The 23,868-nt window shown below is 43.9% G+C and overlaps 3 protein-coding genes across 4 annotated transcripts in view; 1 reads left to right on the top strand and 2 right to left on the bottom strand.

The window, feature by feature from the left end:
- The window catches only part of LOC131937091 (skin secretory protein xP2-like), a 10,825-nt gene extending 2,721 nt beyond the window's left edge, over positions 1-8,104 (top strand). The window contains exon 5 of the mRNA XM_059294284.1: positions 7,919-8,104. Coding sequence (XP_059150267.1) covers positions 7,919-8,104 — 186 coding nt within the window. The remainder of the gene's footprint in view (positions 1-7,918) is intronic.
- Positions 1-19,795, bottom strand: part of LOC131937150 (sonic hedgehog protein) — an 89,151-nt gene extending 69,356 nt beyond the window's left edge. Inside the window, exon 1 of one of the 2 annotated variants that reach the window (XM_059294346.1) lies at positions 19,685-19,795. The gene's annotated coding sequence lies outside the window, so the exon portion shown is untranslated. Of the gene's footprint in view, positions 1-6,984; positions 7,362-19,684 lie in introns of those variants that run through there. The other variant, XM_059294345.1, reaches the window with a different exon arrangement.
- LOC131937090 (multiple epidermal growth factor-like domains protein 6) lies at positions 13,409-19,640 on the bottom strand. Its single transcript, XM_059294283.1, has 2 exons — positions 19,478-19,640; positions 13,409-15,678 (listed from the first exon to the last, which is right to left on the bottom strand). Exons 1-2 carry the CDS (start codon positions 19,638-19,640, stop codon positions 13,409-13,411), a joined length of 2,433 nt encoding a protein of 810 aa, XP_059150266.1.
- Positions 19,796-23,868: the final 4,073 nt, after the last annotated feature.

The raw sequence follows: 23,868 nt of genomic DNA, 5'->3' as shown, positions 1-23,868 counted from the left end.
CTTATTAAAATGCTAAGAAAACTGATCAGAAGGACGCGAGCCATCGATTGAAGCCGTCTACACGGGGTTATGAAACGACAACAGAAAGCCAATTACGAACATGAGACCCGTTGTTCCCCTGTTCATGTCGTCTAACCTAGATAACAAGGCTCTTGTTTTCACTTGGGGACCAACACAACCACAACCACAACACAACCAGATCACAACCACAACTTTAACTACACAATAGCTGTCTATTAGGGTGGGGATGAGAGGGGGGGGGTGAAATATGAGTGTCGCAGAGAAAATAACGGCCGAACATCAGGTCGCTCGTCTACCTGAGTTATTCAACCTCATACCGTAGTCCTCATCAGCAGCCTGGGTCCTCTCTGTCATCTGTATCGTATCTGTCATCTGTGTCGTATCTGTCATCTGTATCGTATCTGTCATCTGTGTCGTATCTGTGGTATATCTTTTATCTGTCATCTGTGTCGTATCTGTGGTATATCTTTTATCTGTCATCTGTGTCGTATCTGTGGTATATCTTGTATCTGTCATCTGTTTCGTATCTGTGATATATCTTGTATCTGTCATCTGTATCGTATCTGTCATCTGTGTCGTATCTGTGGTATATCTTTTATCTGTCATCTGTGTCGTATCTGTGGTATATCTTTTATCTGTCATCTGTGTCGTATCTGTGGTATATCTTGTATCTGTCATCTGTTTCGTATCTGTGATATATCTTGTATCTGTCATCTGAGTCGTATCTGTCATGGTGTCGTGAATGTCACCTGTGTTGAATCTATCTTGACCTTAAGTCTCGCCAAACGCGACATTACAATTTAGGCCGACATAATAGACAATACAACCCTCCCCATCATCTTCACGTCATCCATAGGGCGCCCAGCTACACACCATTCATAGGGCGCCCAGCTTCACACCATCCATAGGGCGCCCAGCTTCACACCCTTCACACCATCCATAGGGCGCCCAGCATCACATCATCCATACGGCGCCCAGCTTCACACCATCCATAGGGCGCCCAGCTTCAAATCATCCATAGGGCGCCCAGCTTCAAATCATCCATAGGGCGCATAGCTTCACATCATCCATTGTGCGCCAGCTTCACACTATCCATAGGGCGCCCAGCTTCACACCATCCATAGGGCGCCCAGCTTCACAAAATTCACACCATCCATAGGGCGCCCAGCTTCACATCATCCATAGGGCGCATAGCTTCACATCATCCATAGGGCGCCCAGCTTCACACCATCCATAGAGCGCCCAGCTTCACATCATCCATAGGGCGCCCAGTTTCACACCATCCATAGAGCGCCCAGCTTCACATCATCCATAGGACGCCCAGCTTCACATCATCCATAGGGCGCATAGCTTCACATCATCCATAGGGCGCCCAGTTTCACACCATCCATAGAGCGCCCAGCTTCACATCATCCATAGGGCGCCCAGCTTCACATCATCCATAGGGCGCCCAGCTTCACATCATCCATAGGGCGCCCAGCTTCACATCATCCATAGGGCGCCCAGCTTCACATCATCCATAGGGCGCCCAGCTTCACACCATCCATAGGGCGCCCAGCTTCAAATCATCCATAGGGCGCCCAGCTTCAAATCATCCATAGGGCGCATAGCTTCACATCATCCATTGTGCGCCAGCTTCACACTATCCATAGGGCGCCCAGCTTCACACCATCCATAGGGCGCCCAGCTTCACAAAATTCACACCATCCATAGGGCGCCCAGCTTCACATCATCCATAGGGCGCATAGCTTCACATCATCCATAGGGCGCCCAGCTTCACACCATCCATAGAGCGCCCAGCTTCACACCATCCATAGGGCGCCCAGTTTCACACCATCCATAGAGCGCCCAGCTTCACATCATCCATAGGGCGCCCAGCTTCACACCCTTCACACCATCCATAGGGCGCATAGCTTCACATCATCCATAGGGCGCCCAGCTTCACACCATCCATAGAGCGCCCAGCTTCACACTATCCATAGGGCGCCCAGCTTCACACCCTTCACACCATCCATAGGGCGCATAGCTTCACATCATCTATAGGGCGCCTAGCTTCACACCATCCATAGGGCGCCCAGCTTCACATCATCCATAGGGCGCATAGCTTCACATCATCCATAGGGCGCCCAGCTTCACACCATCCATAGAGCACCCAGCTTCACATCATCCATAGGGCGCCCAGTTTCACACCATCCATAGAGCGCCCAGCTTCACATCATCCATAGGACGCCCAGCTTCACATCATCCATAGGGCGCATAGCTTCACATCATCCATAGGGCGCCCAGTTTCACACCATCCATAGAGCGCCCAGCTTCACATCATCCATAGGGCGCCCAGCTTCACATCATCCATAGGGCGCCCAGCTTCACATCATCCATAGGGCGCCCAGCTTCACATCATCCATAGGGCGCCCAGCTTCACATCATCCATAGGGCGCCCAGCTTCACATCATCCATAGGGCGCCCAGCTTCACATCATCCATAGGGCGCCCAGCTTCACATCATCCATAGGGCGCCCAGCTTCACACCCTTCACACCATCCATAGGGCGCATAGCTTCACATCATCCATAGGGCGCCTAGCTTCACACCATCCATAGGGCGCCTAGCTTCACACCATCCATAGGGCGCCCAGCTTCACATCATCCATAGGGCGCATAGCTTCACATCATCCATAGGGCGCCCAGCTTCACATCATCCATAGGGCGCCCAGTTTCACACCATCCATAGAGCGCCCAGCTTCACATCATCCATAGGGCGCATAGCTTCACATCATCCATAGGGCGCCCAGCTTCACATCATCCATAGGGCGTAGTGGTGATCAGGTGATATGCTGGTGGTAGTGGTGATCAGGTGATATGCTGGTGGTAGTGGTCAGGTGATCTGTTGGTGGTAGTGGTGGTCAGGTGATCTGTTGGTGGTAGTGGTGGTCAGGTGATCTGTTGGTGGTAGTGGTGGTCAGGTGATATGTTGGTGGTAGTGGTGGTCAGGTGATCTGTTGGTGGTTGTGGTGGTCAGGTGATATGTTGGTGGTAGTGGTCAGGTGATCTGTTGGTGGTAGTGGTCAGGTGATCTGTTGGTGGTAGTGGTGGTCAGGTGATCTGTTGGTGGTAGTGGTGGTCAGGTGATCTGTTGGTGGTAGTGGTGGTCAGGTGATATGTTGGTGGTAGTGGTGGTCAGGTGATCTGTTGGTGGTTGTGGTGGTCAGGTGATATGTTGGTGGTAGTGGTGGTCAGGTGATCTGTGACGTCATACTGACTAGCAGCGTATGGTTTAACTGTTTACAACGATTGTCACAGCTAAAGAAACAGTAGCACAATTGGTAAACTTTCAAACGCACCCCGTGGTTTGATTTAAACTATAATAGGTTGAGTATGCTTGCTTTTGTTAGTATATTGCTTTGAAAAGATTGCCATTGTAAAGTTTGTATGTGTTTTTTTTTCTCCCGTAACCCTAAAGCCCCACAGCATGATTTCGTTAGAAGTTAAGTTGGTTTGAAATAAGACATAGATATAAGCATCTTTTACAATTTAGCTTTTATTCAAGAAAGCAAGTTTGTTATATTTATTTAATTTGCAACACCTTTCAAAGCTTTTTATATTTGTATAATTTTTAAAAATGTTTAGTAATTCGTTGTAAACGAAGGCCGTGGCCACTGTTCATTTAAGGTGCTCTGTCGCGGCCGCGCAATAGTTGTAAGCCTGCCGCGCAGTCATTTTATAAATCACGGACATCCTTGTGTAAGTACTTCAGAGTACCGCGCACACAAAGCCGACTGGATAATTAGTCCAGGCTCGACTCTCCTGCAATAATTCAACCAGTTGACCGTCACGTGATCGCATTGGTTAGCTGGTCACGTGATGGCATTGGTTAGCTGGTCACGTGATCGCATTGGTTATCTGGTCACGTGATGACATTGGTTAGCTGGTCACGTGATGGCATTGGTTAGCTGGTCACGTGATGGCACTGGTTAGCTGGTGACGTGATGGCATTGGTTAGCTGGTCACGTGATGACATTGGTTAGCTGGTCACGTGATGGCACTGGTTAGCTGGTCACGTGATGGCATTGGTTAGCTGGTCACGTGATCGCATACTGACAGACGTCAGTGTGACATATTTCAACCCCCCCCCCACCTCCCCACTCTGAACCCTACAATACCCCCCCCCCCACACCTCCCCACTCTGAACCCTACACTAGTCACCTGTATTGTATGTGTCTGAGACGTGGATGCCATTTGTGTTCGATGTAATGTCACTCGGTGAAAAAAAAATTACATCGACAATTTAAATATCTTCCTTATTATTTTATAAGTAACAATTTTAATAGGGCTACCTTATTTCTCTCAACAGTTCAGATATTTTATATTGACTTGGTATATTTGTTAAAACTAAAATCTGTTCAAATCGCATTTGTATATTTGTTAAAACTAAACTATGTTCAAATCGCTTTTGTATATTTGTTGAAATTAAAATGTGTTCAAATCGCCTTTGTATAGTAGTTAAAACTAAAATATGTTCAAATCACTCGTATATTTGTTAAAATTAAAATCTCCAAAAATCGTCTTTGTAAATTTGTTAAATCTAAACTAATATTCTTTCAAATCGTCTTTCTATGCATGTACTTGCTAAAATAAAATTAATGTCTGTGTCAATAACAAAATACTCATAATCAAAGAAATGATCTGAGCTCTATTAGCCCGTTCTAGTATGTGTAAACTAAGGAAAACGTGGTTTATTTTATAACATTCGAATATAAAGAATATAACTAATTGTAACGACGACATAATTAATGGACCAACGGCTAATAGCGAGGTTCGGATTTGTTCATCAGTTCCAATCAAAGCTACATTTGATTTGCCGTCTTCTAACACGCACTGCTACATTTGATTTGCCGTCTTCTAACACGCACTGCTACATTTGATTTGCCGTCTTCTAACACGCACTGCTACATTTGATTTGCCGTCTTCTAACACGCACTGCTACATTTGATTTGCCGTCTTCTAACACGCACTGCTACATTTGATTTGCCGTCTTCTAACACGCACTGCTACATTGGATTTGCCGTCTTCTAACACGCACTGCTACATTTGATTAGCCGCCTTCTAATACGCACTGCTACATTTGATTTGCCGTCTTCTAACACGCACTGCTACATTTGATTTGCCGTCTTCTAACACGCACTGCTACATTGGATTTGCCGTCTTCTAACACGCACTGCTACATTTGATTTGCCGTCTTCTAACACGCACTGCTACATTTGATTTGCCGTCTTCTAACACGCACTGCTACATTTGATTTGCCGTCTTCTAACAAGCACTGCTACATTGGATTTGCCGTCTTCTAACACGCACTGCTACATTTGATTTGCCGTCTTCTAACACGCACTGCTACATTTGATTTGCCGTCTTCTAACACGCACTGCTACATTTGATTTGCCGTCTTCTAACACGCACTGCTACATTTGATTTGCCGTCTTCTAACACGCACTGCTACATTTGATTTGCCGTCTTCTAACAAGCACTGCTACATTGGATTTGCCGTCTTCTAACACGCACTGCTACATTTGATTTGCCGTCTTCTAACACGCACTGCTACATTTGATTTGCCGTCTTCTAACACGCACTGCTACATTTGATTTGCCGTCTTCTAACACGCACTGCTACATTTGATTTGCCGTCTTCTAACACGCACTGCTACATTTGATTTGCCGTCTTCTAACACGCACTGCTACATTGGATTTGCCGTCTTCTAACACGCACTGCTACATTTGATTTGCCGTCTTCTAACACGCACTGCTACATTTGATTTGCCGTCTTCTAACACGCACTGCTACATTTGATTTGCCGTCTTCTAACAAGCACTGCTACATTGGATTTGCCGTCTTCTAACACGCACTGCTACATTTGATTTGCCGTCTTCTAACACGCACTGCTACATTTGATTTGCCGTCTTCTAACACGCACTGCTACATTTGATTTGCCGTCTTCTAACACGCACTGCTACATTTGATTTGCCGTCTTCTAACACGCACTGCTACATTTGATTTGCCGTCTTCTAACAAGCACTGCTACATTGGATTTGCCGTCTTCTAACACGCACTGCTACATTTGATTTGCCGTCTTCTAACACGCACTGCTACATTTGATTTGCCGTCTTCTAACACGCACTGCTACATTTGATTTGCCGTCTTCTAACACGCACTGCTACATTTGATTTGCCGTCTTCTAACACGCACTGCTACATTTGATTTGCCGTCTTCTAACACGCACTGCTACATTTGATTTGCCGTCTTCTAACACGCACTGCTACATTTGATTTGCCGTCTTCTAACACGCACTGCTACATTTGATTTGCCGTCTTCTAACATGTACTAGCCTCCCAGGAACGCAGGCATATTTTATTTCATGCTAGAACTGGTCAATACTTTACCTATCTTTTCATTTACATCTAGTTTGATGTCTTATTGTTTTCATTCTGCGTTAAATGGCTTTTCAAATGTTTCAAATATCAAAGAAATACTATTGAGAATCTGATCATTTTAGAACAATGACGATGTTTTAAAAATTAAATGATTTTAAATGAATATAAATTAATTCAAAGTACAATTAATTAATGTAGATTATTTTAAATAGAATGTATTAAAGTGTGACATTTTGAATAGCATGAATAAATTATGCTAGTGTTTTATTCCAATAAATAATAATTGTTTTTTTTCTTATATTTTTTATATCATTACTAATATTTTAAAATTACAAGTATTTTTGAAAATACTTCCTAAAACTACCATCACGAATTAACTATTGTTAAACACACGGTTAAATACGAACATATAGTTTAACACATGTTTATTGCTAATACTAAGCTAAAGGCATGTTTAATTGTAATACTAAATTAAACACATATTTAATGCTAATACTAAATTAAACACATGTTTCATGCCAACACTAAGTTCAACGCTAACTTACCTATGTACGAGCGTGACTAAAGTTACGACGCCAGTCGGCTACCGGTTTCATCTCCATTATCCGATTGAAATTTTAGGACTTCATTTTTTCACCATTTTGTGAAGCCACACAACACTTCGGATTTCACTTTCTAACTTCAAGATTTGCTCAACACAAACTTCTAAGCTGACTAATTTCAAATTTGATTCTGTTTTTTTATCCCTCACATTTGCCGTGGTATCTAATTATTGGTTAACACGCGACCAAAACACAATTAAAAAAAAACTAATTAACACACGTAAAACATGTTCTGTTAATTATTGTGGTGCGCACTAAAACATCAGCATTGAGCAAGACACGCGTGCACGTGAGTTTAACGGTTCTAATCACGAGCAGCCACTCACCAGGTTAAGATAGAACTGGCGTTAGGATTAGCTGGGCCGGTGGTTGACAAACTTTCCTACCGCCCCAGGCGCTCGCCTATTGGCTGGCACCTTAAGACCTGCCGTGTGGGGGGAGGGTCACGATTGACAGGCCTTCAGTCAACCGGCATTTGTCTGCCGGCTTCTCTAGGCCGGCTTCTCTAGACCGGCTCGCCACTTCCCTATGTTTTATAACCAGATAAAAATATATTTGTGTAGGTTTTTTCCCTTCAGATCAAACTTTCTGACTCATTGATTACTATCATCTCGCAAGGCCGTTCTTTTATCCCAGTTCGCAATAAGGTCGAAATAAAAGAAGGTAAAAGGAGGCATTTATTGCCTCTTACAAGTCAACGCCAGAATTTCTTGGGTTCCGTTAATGCGTTTAACAAGTTCAGTGCCGACAGACGCACACCGCCAGAGAAGTCTGCTATTCTGCCAATGACTCTAAAGAAGTCTGCTATTCTGCCACAGACTCTAAAGAAGTCTGCTATTCTGCCACAGACTCTAGAGAAGTCTGCTATTCTCCATAGACTCTAGAGAAGTCTGCTATTCTGCCACAGACTCTAGAGAAGTCTGCTATTCTGCCACAGACTCTAGAGAAGTCTGCTATTCTGCCACAGACTCTAAAGAAGTCTGCTATTCTGCCACAGACTCTAAAGAAGTCTGCTATTCTGCCACAGACTCTAGAGAAGTCTGCTATTCTCCATAGACTCTAGAGAAGTCTGCTATTCTGCCACAGACTATTCTGCCAGAGACCTTAGACGCACATATATTCTATAATCACAAACTAATTAGAATTATCGAGAAATCCAATTATTAGCATTCACTTTTTTTTTAGGTTTTTCTAAATGAGATGAAATAAAATAATCAAACTTAGGATCAGTACTTCAATTTTTTTCGAATTCCTTAAAAAAAAAACAAGTATACACTTGAACAATACACAACTTTTAGGAGGTTTGCCAGAGGTTTGGTAGCAAGGGGTAGGGGCTACTACAAATCTTTTTTTAAAAAAAAAAGACTTGAGTAAACTGTGAAACTATTGGAATTATTTGTGTGAATGTGTGTGTGTGTGTGGGGGGGGGGGGGGGTGCGAGGCTAGAAAGGTGAAGGGGTGTGCCTGGTTAACGCGTCAATGATTGGAGCGGCAGATCGCGTGTCAACATCTCACACGACCAGGCAAATGTTGACAGTACTTGTGGTCAGCGGTCGATAGCTCCGCACTCCCTAACCAGCGTCCACCACCACCACCACCACCACCACCACCACCACCACCACCACAGGTACAGCCGGCTGCTGTACTAGAGATGTCTTCAAATAGAACAGACCGTTTCTTCTGGCCAGCCTCTAGTGTCGCGTCGTGTCGACAGCTATTGGTATGCATGTAGACACGGTGTAAGTTATCAAAATTGCTTTCTACTCGGCCGCCATCTTTGGCTGGATCAAGGACCAGCACGACAACGACGGGAGCCACTTGAGCGCTACAACAGCAGCCGAGAGCGTTTGTAGGGCCGGCGGGTCGGTGTGTGCATACACGCATGCCGTCCACTCGCCACAGCCCCGTTAACCAGCCACCACTTGCCGCGCGCTAATTAAAGACAAACTAAAGGCCTAACTCACACCTTGAAGGGTCACCTCAATGGCACAAGTAGATGCAGTAGAGTTGACCCGACTGAGCCAGTGACAACCAGAACGATGCTTCAAGGGGTCAAAGTTCACTTTTTAAACTTAAAACAAATAAAGTCAACGAGTGCAATACAACTAAAAGTGTGGTTGACGTCATGACGTAGCTGCCCGGTGACTAAGACGCCATGACGTAGCTGCCCCGTGACTAAGACGCCATGACGTAGCTGCCCCGTGACTAAGACGTCATGACGTAGCTGCCCGGTGACTAAGACGTCATGACTTAGCTGCACGGTGACTAAGACGTCATGACGTAGCTGCACGGTGACTAAGACGTCATGACGTAGCTGCACGGTGACTAAGACGTCATGACGTAGCTGCCCCGTGACTAAGACGTCATGACGTAGCTGCCCCGTGACTAAGACGTCATGACTTAGCTGCCCGGTGACTAAGACGTCACACAGCACCAATCAACACCCTGTTTACAGCTGAAGGTGTGGGTGTGTATAGCTCTTGATGTAAGCACGACGTAAGCGTAGACTCATTTCAAAGCTGACTCACACAACTGACGCATGACGCCAAGCGCTAGGATGGATGTTTGTCTGGTCATTTTATCCTTCAATTCTTGGAACATTGACGGCCATTTCATGCCTTTATCTTCAACTAGCACACACATAGTTTTGTGCTAGACATTCTCTCCCCCTCCTACACGACTTCACCGTTTAATCAAGAAATAAAACCCCTTTATACAACTTGTAATAACTTGATCAATTTCGACCGCTCACAAAGGGGAATAACCAAGGTTATAACACAAAGAAAGAAGAAATCAGGGGAGGCTACTCTATTTCTTCTCGCCCTTTAAAAATGGTCTCACAGTGGTGTGAACGATCCGATCTTGAACCTGGATTTTGTGACCATTTTGTGACCATTTTGTGACCATTTTGTGACCGTTTCTTTCATCATAATAAGGTCATTTACCGCGCACCCCGCGTTTACGGCCTGCTACGTCATCGGTTGATTGTCCTCGGCTCCAGCTTTACGGCAGTAGAAAGAGGCCAGTCCGTGCCCCATAAAGTGGCCAGTCCGTGCCCCATAAAGTGGCCAGTTCGTGCCCCATAAAGTGGCCAGTCCGTGCTCAGTAAAGTGGCCAGTCCGTGCCCCATAAAGTGGCCAGTCCGTGTGGCCAGTTCGTGCCCCATAAAGAGGCCAGTCCGTGCTCAGTAAAGTGGCCAGTCCATGCCCCATAAAGTGGCCAGTCCGTGTGGCCAGCCCGTGCCCCATAAAGTGGCCAGTCCGTGCTCAGTAAAGTGGCCAGTCCGTGCCCCATAAAGTGGCCAGTCCGTGCCCCATAAAGTGGCCAGTCCGTGCCCCGTAAAGTGGCCAGTCCGTGCCCCATAAAGTGGCCAGTCCGTGCCCCGTAAAGTGGCCAGTCCGTGCCCCATAAAGTGGCCAGTCCGTGCCCCGTAAAGTGGCCAGTCCGTGCCCCATAAAGTGGCCAGTCCGTGCCCCATAAAGTGGCCAGTCCGTGCCCCATAAAGTGGCCAGTCCGTGCCCCGTAAAGTGGCCAGTCCGTGCCCCATAAAGTGGCCAGTCCGTGCCCCGTAAAGTGGCCAGTCCGTGCCCCATAAAGTGGCCAGTCCGTGCCCCGTAAAGTGGCCAGTCCGTGCCCCATAAAGTGGCCAGTCCGTGCCCCATAAAGTGGCCAGTCCGTGCCCCATAAAGTGGCCAGTTCGTGCCCCATAAAGTGGCCAGTCCGTGCTCAGTAAAGTGGCCAGTCCGTGCCCCATAAAGTGGCCAGTCCGTGCCCCATAAAGTGGCCAGTCCGTGCCCCGTAAAGTGGCCAGTCCGTGCCCCATAAAGTGGCCAGTCCGTGCCCCGTAAAGTGGCCAGTCCGTGCCCCGTAAAGTGGCCAGTCCGTGCCCCATAAAGTGGCCAGTCCGTGCCCCGTAAAGTGGCCAGTCCGTGCCCCATAAAGTGGCCAGTCCGTGCCCCATAAAGTGGCCAGTCCGTGCCCCATAAAGTGGCCAGTTCGTGCCCCATAAAGAGGCCAGTCCGTGCTCAGTAAAGTGGCCAGTCCGTGCCCCATAAAGTGGCCAGTCCGTGTGGCCAGCCCGTGCCCCATAAAGTGGCCAGTCCGTGCTCAGTAAAGTGGCCAGTCCGTGCCCCATAAAGTGGCCAGTCCGTGCCCCATAAAGTGGCCAGTCCGTGCCCCGTAAAGTGGCCAGTCCGTGCCCCATAAAGTGGCCAGTCCGTGCCCCGTAAAGTGGCCAGTCCGTGCCCCATAAAGTGGCCAGTCTGTGCCCCGTAAAGTGGCCAGTCCGTGCCCCATAAAGTGGCCAGTCCGTGCCCCATAAAGTGGCCAGTCCGTGCCCCATAAAGTGGCCAGTTCGTGCCCCATAAAGTGGCCAGTCCGTGCTCAGTAAAGTGGCCAGTCCGTGCCCCATAAAGTGGCCAGTCCGTGTGGCCAGCCCGTGCCCCATAAAGTGGCCAGTCCGTGCTCAGTAAAGTGGCCAGTCCGTGCCCCATAAAGTGGCCAGTCCGTGCCCCATAAAGTGGCCAGTCCGTGCCCCGTAAAGTGGCCAGTCCGTGCCCCATAAAGTGGCCAGTCCGTGCCCCGTAAAGTGGCCAGTCCGTGCCCCATAAAGTGGCCAGTCCGTGCCCCGTAAAGTGGCCAGTCCGTGCCCCATAAAGTGGCCAGTCCGTGCCCCATAAAGTGGCCAGTCCGTGCCCCATAAAGTGGCCAGTTCGTGCCCCATAAAGTGGCCAGTCCGTGCTCAGTAAAGTGGCCAGTCCGTGCCCCATAAAGTGGCCAGTCCGTGTGGCCAGCCCGTGCCCCATAAAGTGGCCAGTCCGTGCTCAGTAAAGTGGCCAGTCCGTGCCCCATATAGTGGCCAGTCCGTGCCCCATAAAGTGGCCAGTCCGTGCCCCGTAAAGTGGCCAGTCCGTGCCCCATAAAGTGGCCAGTCCGTGCCCCGTAAAGTGGCCAGTCCGTGCCCCATAAAGTGGCCTGTCTGTGCCCCGTAAAGTGGCCAGTCCGTGCCCCATAAAGTGGCCAGTCCGTGCCCCATAAAGTGGCCAGTCCGTGCCCCATAAAGTGGCCAGTCCGTGCCCCGTAAAGTGGCCAGTCCGTGCCCCGTAAAGTGGCCAGTCCGTGCCCCGTAAAGTGGCCAGTCCGTGCCCCGTAAAGTGGCCAGTCCGTGCCCCGTAAAGTGGCCAGTCCGTGCCCCGTAAAGTGGCCAGTCCGTGCCCAATCAATTGACCTTTAACGTCGGTGATTGGCTAAACATGCAAAGAGATTTTCTATTGGTTGGCGTCTTGCATGACAGGAAAGGGTGGAGTTAGGTGGGCGGGATAAGTTGTTAGGTGGGCGGGATAAGTGGATCAGGTAGGCGGTGAAAGTGGATTAGGTGGGCGGGCTTTTTGGATTAAGTGGGTAGGTTTTTCATTTAGATAGGTGGGTTTGGTTGGTCATTTTGGTACAATAAAAGCAAAGTCTCATGCGTTTTTTTCAATCATCAGAAGAGATCAATAGTTTCTTCCAGGCATCCCTTCGGGAGGATGGGGTGGGGGGGGGGGGGGGGCTCCCCGAAAAAAAGTCAAAAAGTCTCCCCCCCCCCCGAACGGAATGTAATTTAGAAAACGCATACTTTTTCCAGTGTCCGCCCAAAATATGTGAATACAAGCCGATTCAAGATTACGGCATGTTTAGCTATAATCACGAGTTAATCCATTAATCCATGTTCTGCTATAATCACGAGTTAATCCATTAATCCATGTTCTGCTATAATCACGAGTTAATCCATATTTTGCTATAATCACGAGTTAATCCATGTTCTGCTATAATCACGAGTTAATCCATATTTTGCTATAATCACGAGTTAATCCATGTTCTGCTATAATCACGAGTTAATCCATGTTCTGCTATAATCACGAGTTAATCCATGTTCTGCTATAATCACGAGTTAATCCATATTTTGCTATAATCACGAGTTAATCCATTAATCCATGTTCTGCTATAATCACGAATTAATCCATGTTCTGCTATTTTTAAAAATAATCCTTTTGTTACAAAGTGCAACATTCTTGTAATCTATACCGGGACATACATACATACGTGAATATATTGTATCTCCATAATCTTACTGCCACTCAGGTAAATTATGTGGGTTATTATCTTATTAGTATCAAACTAGTATCTTATTAGCCATTAGTTATCTTACTAGTATCAAATTATTATCTCATGATATCGAATTATTTTCTAATTTTCAAATCATGAGAATATGTATTTATTATCTAAAAAAGAAAAGTTTGGTTCAAATTAGACTTCTAAAACACTTGAACTATTGGACAACGATCATCTTTTCTGATAACAAGTGTTGTCAAAATGTAATGATGTCTCCTTAGTCTACTTTAAAAGTTGTCTTTAATAACGACATAACATGAACTCCTAGCTGTAAGGCTAAGGCTGGGTCACAATGTAAGGCTAAGGCTGGGTCACAATTTAAGGCTAAGGCTGGGTCACAATGTAAGGCTGGGTCACAATGTAAGGCTGGGTCACAATTTAAGGCTAAGGCTGGGTCACAGTTTAAGGCTAAGGCTGGGTCACAGTTTAAGGCTGGGTCACAATGTAAGGCTGGGTCACAATGTAAGGCTGGGTCACAATGTAAGGCTGGGTCACAATGTAAGACTAAGGCTGGGTCAAAGTTTAAGGCTAAGGCTGGGTCACAATGTAAGGCTGGGTCACAATGTAAGGCTGGGTCACAATGTAAGGCTGGGTCACAATGTAAGGCTGGGTCACAATGTAAGGCTGGGTCACAATGTAAGACTAAGGCTGGGTCACAGTTTAAGGCTAAGGCTGGGTCACAATGTAAGGCTAAGGCTGGGTCACAATGTAAGGCTAAGGCTGGGTCACAGTTTAAAGCTAAGGCTGGGTCACAATGTAAGGCTAAGGCTGGGTCACAGTTTAAGGCTAAGGCTGGGTCACAATGTAAGGCTGGGTCACAATGTAAGGCTGGGTCACAATGTAAGGCTGGGTCACAATGTAAGGCTGGGTCACAATGTAAGGCTGGGTCACAATGTAAGACTAAGGCTGGGTCACAGTTTAAGGCTAAGGCTGGGTCACAATGTAAGGCTAAGGCTGGGTCACAATGTAAGGCTAAGGCTGGGTCACAGTTTAAAGCTAAGGCTGGGTCACAATGTAAGGCTAAGGCTGGGTCACAGTTTAAGGCTAAGGCTGGGTCACAATGTAAGGCTAAGGCTGGGTCACAGTTTAAGGCTGGGTCACAGTTTAAGGCTAAGGCTGGGTCACAATGTAAGGCTGGGTCACAATGTAACGCTAAGGCTGGGTCACAATGTAAGGCTAAGGCTGGGTCACAATGTAACGCTAAGGCTGGGTCACAATGTAAGGCTAAGGCTGGGTCACAATGTAACGCTAAGGCTGGGTCACAATGTAAGGCTAAGGCTGGGTCACAATGTAACGCTAAGGCTGGGTCACAATGTAAGGCTAAGGCTGGGTCACAATGTAAGGCTAAGGCTGGGACACAATGTAAGGCTAAGGCTGGGTCACAGTTTAAGGCTAAGGCTGGGTCACAATGTAAGGCTGGGTCACAATGTAAGGCTGGGTCACAATGTAAGGCTGGGTCACAATGTAAGGCTGGGTCACAATGTAAGGCTGGGTCACAATGTAAGGCTGGGTCACAGTTTAAGGCTAAGGCTGGGTCACAATGTAAGGCTGAGGCTTTGTCACAATATAAGGCTGGGTCACAATGTAAGGCTGGGTCACAATGTAAGGCTGGGTCACAATGTAAGGCTAAGGCTGGGTCACAGTTTAAGGCTAAGGCTGGGTCACAATGTAAGGCTGGGTCACAATGTAAGGCTGGGTCACAATGTAAGGCTGGGTCACAATGTAAGGCTGGGTCACAGTTTAAGGCTAAGGCTGGGTCACAATGTAAGGCTGAGGCTGGGTCACAATGTAAGGCTGGGTCACAATGTAAGGCTGGGTCACAATGTAAGGCTAAGGCTGGGTCACAGTTTAAGGCTAAGGCTGGGTCACAATGTAAGGCTGGGTCACAATGTAAGGCTAAGGCTGGGTCACAGTTTAAGGCTAAGGCTGGGTCACAATGTAAGGCTGGATCATAACGTAAGGCTGGGTCACAATGTAAGGCTAAGGCTGGGTCCCAATGTAAGGCTAAGGCTGGGTCACAGTTTAAGGCTAAGGCTGGGTCACAATGTAAGGCTGAGGCTGGGTCACAATTTAAGGCTAAGGCTGGGTCACAATGTAAGGCTGGGTCACAGTTTAAGGCTAAGGCTGGGTCACAATGTAAGGCTGAGGCTGGGTCACAGTTTAAGGCTGGGTCACAATGTAAGGCTGGGTCACAGTTTAAGGCTAAGGCTGGGTCACAATGTAAGGCTGAGGCTGGGTCACAATGTAAGGCTGGGTCACAATGTAAGGCTGGGTCACAATGTAAGGCTAAGGCTGGGTCACAGTTTAAGGCTAAGGCTGGGTCACAATGTAAGGCTGGGTCACAATGTAAGGCTAAGGCTGGGTCACAGTTTAAGGCTAAGGCTGGGTCACAATGTAAGGCTGGATCATAACGTAAGGCTGGGTCACAATGTAAGGCTAAGGCTGGGTCCCAATGTAAGGCTGGGTCACAGTTTAAGGCTAAGGTTGCTATAAAAAACAAAGCATGAATTATGTTGGTGAAAATGAAATGCCGTTGATGGACTAACCTAACTTGGAAATACACGACACTGCCCCTACTAACGTAGATTTTGTTGATGGGTCCTACCATGTTTTACGTGAACTATTTAAATAATTTATTTCCAATTTTTACTTTTCGACGCTTAAAACATTCCAAAGTTCTAGTGTTTGTTGTAAAGAGGATGTGTTCTCGTTCTGCAGATAGAAGATAGAAAGAACGATTTTCTTAAATATCAACGATTGATTCCTTCATGCTACGCTTCATGCAATGTTGTCATTGTGTGTGTGTGTGTGTATGTGTGTGTGTGTGTGTGTGTGTGTGTTAGGTTGAAAAAAAATTCATAGAAAAGTGTTGTATCAAATGTATAATTTTCTATAAACTTTAAGCGATTTCCGGTAAACGGAAGTGGTACTCACCCCATTTCCGTTTTCTCAAAACACCGCTAAAATGAGTATCGTTACAGTAAAGTGAACCGAATTTCACACTAAATATTGATTGTGTGCAAAGGTTTCTGACAACTTCTTAACGATTTCCGGTAACCGGGAATGGTATTTCAATGGGAACACAATAACTTGAGTACCGTTTCAGTTAGGTAGGCGAAATTTCTTATTTGAGTAAACTATCTTATACTTAAATGTTTTTCAATTGTAGAATGACCTCTGATGTATGGATAAGGTAGGCCCTACTTTACCCCAGTTTCTAAAATACCGATGTCTTGCGTACCGTTTTAGTTTGGTGGGCGAAATTTAGTATACACGCTGACTTCCAATCAACTTTTACGGTTTCCGGTAACCCAAAGGGGTAATTTACTTCCGATTTCTCGAAAGCCTTCAGCCTTTGGTAATTTTTATATCATATACTCATAAAAACCTACCCTAATGACATTGTGTTTCTACAACGTATCGTACATCCCATACTCTTTTAGAGACTATGTAAGAAAGTTCAGGGGGGATCACTCCCGCTTAATTCTCATTAATAAATATCAGCACATGTTAACTTAATGCGCTACATGGTAATTCTTCAAGCCTTAATCAACCTTTTTTTTTTTTTTTTTTTTAAATGAATTATGTGTGAGAATTATGGTTATAAAAAAATATCGTTTATTTAAAGTGTAAGGGAATCGATGCGAATTAAAATAAAATCACCTTTACCCTGCAGGTAAAAATTCTCTGCTTTTCACGAATCCAGTGAGTGAAATATTTAACGGTACCTGGTTATTTGAAATACTTACATAGTCTACATAGAGCGTCAGCCAAGACTGTCGTTTTCCACACAGTGTACAGGGGGGCGGGCACATGACAAAAGGTGGGCGTGGCATGACCGCCCTGTCACTCCGTCTATGTGCCCGCTACTCTCCCTTACATTTGAGGAGAGTTATCGTTCCTGACTAAACATTCCAGGGTTGCCCCCCCCCCCTCTAGGCCTGGATCAAGCTTACATAATACTAAGGAAGCCGGCACCTGCTTATGGGAGCCGGCACCTGCTTATGGGAGCCGGCACCTGCTTATGGGAGCCGGCACCTGGTATGGGGAGCCGGTAGCTGCTTATGGGAGCCGGCACCTGCTTATGGGAGCCGGCATCAGCTTATGGGAGCCGGCACCTGCTTATGATAGCCGGTAGCTGCTTATGGGAGCCGGTAGCGAGCCTCTTAACGTGTTGTATTGGAGAACATTCGTGCATCGGATCCCTACAGGTTTTGGTGGTCGGGTTAACCTAGGGCAGGGGTCGGCAACCTGCGGCTCGCGAGCCGCATGCGGCTCTTATGATGTCAAGTTGCGGCTCTTTAGCTCCATGCACAAAAAATTATAATTATTTTATTTAATTTTTAAAACTCATTAAAATATTGTTCTGCAACACTCGGTAATGAACAATCTAATATATAAAGCTCAATTCTGTATGTAACACATATGTTTGTCGTGGATCTTCGATGGATTTAAGTGTTAGATAATTAAAGTCATTATGGTCTAAATTTATGAGTTAAAAATTTAATATTGAAAGTTTTGGGAAATAATTTTCATTTATCAAACTGAAAGTAATAATTTTCGGCATGTTCATTAAACACAAGTTTAAAAAAAAAATATCATCTTTTACGAAAATTCTAATTATGTCTTTATTTAGTCCTATACCACTTACTTCCCTTTGATAAATTAGGAAAACACAATTACTCACCTTTATAAAACCATTGCATTAGTGGAAAAGAATTTACTTTTTATTACTTTGTTTTGGTGTTGGGAAAAAAATAATTACATAATTAGCGGGGATTGATCAAGTTCAAATGTTGTAGGTATTTTACGGATAAGCTTGGAGTATTATAATTGTTCATTAAATAATTGAAACAGGCGCGTTCGTTTAAGTGAGTGCAAAAGACTATGAATAAGTTGGGGTACTATAGTCTTTTATTAAGCTAAAACAGGCGATTCCGCCCCGGGCTAGACTGTGATCACTTTGCGTTTATGTTCGCGTTAGTGTTTTCTTTGTGTTTAGGTTGGGTTTGCGTTAGTGGTTGCGGTTTGTTTTTGTTCGTTTTTGTTCTTTCTTTTTTCGTTTTTGTTTGTGTTTTTTTCTTTGGGTTTGTATTTGTGTTTTTGGTTGGTTTTGCGTTTGGATTTGGTTTGTTTTCGTTTGCTTTTTCGTTTTTTTTTGTGTTGTTATTGGTTGGTATTGGTGTTTGTGGTTGGGGTTGGGTTTGTTGTTAGGTTTTTGTTTTTGTTTGTTTTTTTGTTAGTTTTTTCTTTGTGTTTGTATTGGTGTTTGTGGTTGTGGTTGGGTTTGTTGTTAGGTTTTTGTTTTCGTTTGTATTTGTAATTGTGTTAGCGTTATGTTGGCGTTTTGTTGTTTTGGTTTTGGTTGGTTGTGGTTTGGGTGGGCAATGCCGGGTTTATGATGATTACTAAACACACAGGTAATGGTCTTTAACAGAAAGGTTTTTCACAGAAGCCAGAGCAGGGCCTGGCCGGGACGGCTAGTATAATAATAAACATAAACAAGTAACACTCACTATTCTATTAGACTATTTAGTTACTCATTATTTCAATGTACTTTCTATTAAATTGTTAATTCCGAATCAAAACATTCAACTTCATGAGGGTATCATAAAGAAACCAAACGAGCTAAATAAAAAAAATGAAAGGAAGGAAAAACCCAGCCTATGCCTTGCTTGAAGAAGTGGATTGTTTCGAAAAAAATATACTTTTTTTTTGTTAAAGACATGAAGAGCGGTAAATTACATAATTACTAAAAATCTGGAACGTGATGAAACCAATGCTACTATTAACATGGATCACTTTAGCATTACTATAAACAAAATGAAGGATCTTTTCGCTGAGAGATTTCGCTCTTACGTTTATAGTAGACCCTTTCAACACAAAAACAAATGAGAATATTTCAAATATTTAAAGCTATTTATTATAAATTATATATATATATATATATATATATATATATATATATATATATATATATATATATATATATATATATATATATATATATATATATATTAAATCCTATTCAAAGATCATACTAATGACATAAAAATGATTGTGGCTCTTTAACAACTGGGTCATTTTGTAAATTGTAACTATTGGCTCTTCCATCTCAAAAGGTTGCCGACCCCTGACCTAGGGTGGATTCATTCTAATTTTTTATCTTTCATTCAGTAATTTGGTGGTCGGGTTAACCTAGGGTGGATTCATTTCAATTTTTTTGTCTTTCATTCAGTAACGAGATGATTTAATTTATTTAGCTAATAAAATATCTAAGATCTGCCATGATCTGCCATGATCTGCCATGATCTGTCATGATCTGCCATGATCTGCCATGATCTGCCATGATCTGCCATGATCTGCCATGATCTGCCATGATCTGCCATGATCTGCCATGATCTGCCATGATCTGCCATGATCTGCCATGATCTGCCATGATCTGTCATGATCTGCCATGATTTATCCTCGAAGACAAGCAGTTGCTACTTACCATTTTCTGGCAACCATTTTTAGTTGTCCTTCCCTGCTGTTGTCAGGAGAGATCATGAGCTGATCGAAGGTTGCCAATATCCAAATCGATAATATCCAAATCGATAATATCCAAATCGATAATTTCAGATGTCGAAAACACAAAACATACAAGCCGGTATGTGGCGTCTCTCGCTTCACACGTTCTGGGTGTTAGAATAGTTTACCGGTGATCTGGGTGTGAGAAAAGTTTCCCGGTGATCTGGGTGTCAGAAAAGTTTCCGGTGATCTGGGTGTTAGAAAAGTTTACCAGTGATCTGGGTGTCAGAAAAGTTTACCAGTGATCTGGGTGTCAGAAAAGTTTACCGGTTGATTTGTTTGCAAATTGATGACAGGACTACCTGGAGACGACAAAGAAATGCGTGTTAATCAACAAATCGTTAATTTGACATCATTAATCAACACATCGTTAATCGTGACATCATTAATCAAACATTATTTATCAAAGCATCATTAATTAATGCAATATTAATCAATACTTCATTAATCAATAAATTATTAATCAAGACATACTGTGTATTTGATGTATTTCTAACAGAGCGCCTACCATTTGACAAATGTACGAACTACAGATCAAGTACAGTTAGAGTGCTAAGATATCGCAATGAAGATTTGCATCTATCTCTACGTTTTACATTACATTTCCTGAGTTGGAAAAACTTGGTATGTTTATAGACACGAGAACTTCAAAACCGTTTCAGTTACTTAATGAAATTTCTTAATTGAGTATTAGATTATATTCGTAGTTAGTTTTTTTTAATGAAGTTTTGAGCGATTTTCTATAACTCTACTTTCGGTTTCTATTTTATTTATATTATAAAACCCAATCGGATTCTGCATTTTGTTTTGCCACAGACCGCGTCAGATTACCTTGTCATGTTCGCTTTAGTAGGACAATTTTTATCATCGGCTTGTGAGGACTGATACAGATTTGCAATAGTGACAGAATATTTCGTTTTTAAGTCTTATAATAGTTATAAATACACATTGACCATCACGATTTACATACACATTCACACCCTCCCCCATATAGATATATATATATATACATATATATATATATATATATATATATATATATATATATATATATATATACACACACACACACATATATATATATATATATATATATATATATATATATATATATATATATATATATATATATATATATATATATATATATATATATATATACACACACACACATATATATATATATATATATATATATATATATATATATATATATATATATATATATATATATATATATATATATATATATATATATATATATATATATATATATATATATACATATACACATATATATTTTTATCCCCTTTGTTGTGTGTAGCGATGGGGGGGGGGGGTGACACCATGTAGTGCCGCACCGCGACGTCACTGCTTCCTGACGTATACTTGCATTCATTAAAGATGGTTTATTGATATGTTAGACAAAACGTCTAATAAAATTTTTTTTACACAGTATAATAAAAAATGTGTAATTAAATGGTGATTCAACGTTCTGTTAAATAAAAAAAATCATAAAAAACGTTTTAATAACAAGCTTTTATGTAATAATGCACTAAAAAGGAGTAAATAAATTATACACTACTATTTAAATAACTATAAAGGAAAGTGTGGGTTTCTTTAGTACCTATTGGATACCTTTACTAATATTTGAGAAGAGACCCACGCTTTTCGTTATAGTTATTTAAATAGTAGTGTATAATTTATTTTCTCCTTTTTAGTTAATTATTACAGAAAAGTTTGTTATTAAAACTTCTTATTTTTATGATTTTTTTTTAGTACTTTACATGTTTTTATTTACAATGGAGTTGCATGACTAAAAACCATTGCGCACATATTGAACGTGATGATGCGTGTGGAGTAGTTGGATAGGACTGCCTGCTAATTTGGTCAAATTTTTAATTAATTCATAAAAAATTAATCAGGCGACCAATTAAGTCAAATTGAATGTCATGATGCATTATCTTCATGTCTTGACCCACGTACCAATTACGAACATTATCTGTCAGTTAGGAGTGCCTGCAATTTCGCTCGGGCGTTTCGATCTAGACTGACGACAAACTGACGACAGACTGACGAGGAAGGGAGTTAAATAAAAGCTTGTAAGCAGACAAAATAGAAGCGTATTTGTTTTCAGTGAGGTGGGCTGAGAGGGTCTGAGCTTAAAGCTGGAGCTGAATTTGTGAGTAAACAAAAATTATAAATGTTATGTGCAGTTCAACATCTCTGTCTATGGTAGTTGTTCGTTTGTTGCCGAATTGTTTGTATGAAAGAAACAGGCATACGTAAAGTCAAACACTCGATCACCATTGTGCAATATTTTTAAAGTAGTAAATTTTTAACCCAAAAATAAATTGATGTCTATCCAATTCAATTTTATAATTGTAAAAAAAAAATGTCATTTTAAAATTTTTTGTTATTGTAATAGACGCTAAGCGTAAAAACAAAATCAAAATAAACATATCATACTTTACAGAAATCATGACTGCATCTGAAAAATTAAACAAATTATATCCCTTTATCTTTTATTTATGTTTGCGTTAGTATTATTGAATTGTTTACTTTTAAGTTTGCATTTTATTTTTATGTTTGCGTTAGTATTATTGTATTGTTTACTTTTAAGTTTGCATTTTATTTTTATGTTTGCGTTATTCTTTGCGCTTTTGTTTGCGTTATTTGCTTTTGTTTGCGCTGAAGTTTTCGTTAGCATAATTTTTTCGTAATTGTTGGCGATACAGCATCAGTATAGATATTGAGAGGTGGGGGAGGTTACAACCTAAGTACCTGCAGAAATTTGGGGGGGGGGGGGGGAGAGAGAGTTAGCGATGCTATCCCAGTTTCTAAAGAATTCATTTATTTTTAACGGAGGGGGGTATGGGGAGGGGGTATGGGGAGGGGTTGGCGTAGGGGTATAACAAAAGTACCTGTATTTATGTGTGTGTGTGGGGGGGGGGGGGGGAATGCAGGTGATTAAACCCTAGTACCTGTAGATATTGTGGGGTCGGGCGACACAACCCTTGTACCTCTAGATGTGGGGTCGGGCGACACAACCCCTGTACCTGTAGATATTGTGGGGTCGGGCGACACAACCCCTGTACATGTAGATGTGGGGTCGGGCGACACAACCCCTGTACCTGTAGATGTGGGGTCGGGTGACACAACCCCTGTACCTGTAGATATTGTGGGGTCGGGCGACACAACCCCTGTACATGTAGATGTGGGGTCGGGCGACACAACCCCTGTACCTGTAGATGTGGGGTCGGGCGACACAACCCCTGTACCTGTAGATATTGTGGGGTCGGGCGACACAACCCCTGTACATGTAGATGTGGGGTCGGGCGACACAACCCCTGTACCTGTAAATATTGTGGGGTCGGGCGACACAACCCCTGTACATGTAGATGTGGGGTCGGGCGACACAACCCCTGTACCCGTAGATGTGGGGTCGGGCGACACAACCCCTGTACCTGTAGATATTGTGGGGTCGGGCGACACAACCCCTGTACATGTAGATGTGGGGTCGGGCGACACAACCCCTGTACCTCTAGATGTGGGGTTGGGCGACACAACCCCTGTACCCGTAGATGTGGGGTCGGGCGACACAACCCCTGTACCTGTAGATGTGGGGTCGGGCGACACAACCCCTGTACCTGTAGATGTGGGGTCGGGCGACACAACCCCTGTACCTGTAGATGTGGGGTCGGGCGACACAACCCCTGTACCTCTAGATGTGGGGTCGGGCGACACAACCCCTGTACCTGTAGATGTGGGGTCGGGCGACACAACCCCTGTACCTCTAGATGTGGGGTTGGGCGACACAACCCCTGTACCCGTAGATGTGGGGTCGGGCGACACAACCCCTGTACCTGTAGATGTGGGGTCGGGCGACACAACCCCTGTACCTGTAGATGTGGGGTCGGGCGACACAACCCCTGTACCTGTAGATGTGGGGTCGGGCGACACAACCCCTGTACCTCTAGATGTGGGGTCGGGCGACACAACCCCTGTACCTCTAGATGTGGGGTCGGGCGACACAACCCCTGTACCTGTAGATGTGGGGTCGGGCGACACAACCCCTGTACCTGTAGATGTGGGGTCGGGCGACAC

Source organism: Physella acuta, unplaced genomic scaffold (assembly GCF_028476545.2).
Source record: "Physella acuta isolate Inbredline_101_S28 unplaced genomic scaffold, ASM2847654v3 ptg000200l, whole genome shotgun sequence".
NCBI classification, from domain to species: domain Eukaryota; kingdom Metazoa; phylum Mollusca; class Gastropoda; family Physidae; genus Physella; species Physella acuta.
Note: the sequence above shows the minus strand (reverse complement) of the source record. Positions and strands in the feature narration are given on the sequence as shown.

Bases quoted from the DNA above. Each gene is read 5' to 3' on its own strand.
- LOC131937090 (XM_059294283.1), bottom strand. From the start codon at position 19,640: ATGACAGATCATGGCAGATCATGGCAGATCATGGCAGATCATGGCAGA. The intron at 15,679-19,477 runs GCAGATCTTAGA...TGTTTTTTATAG, and splicing joins GCAGATCATGGCAGATCATG to CAACCTTAGCCTTAAACTGT.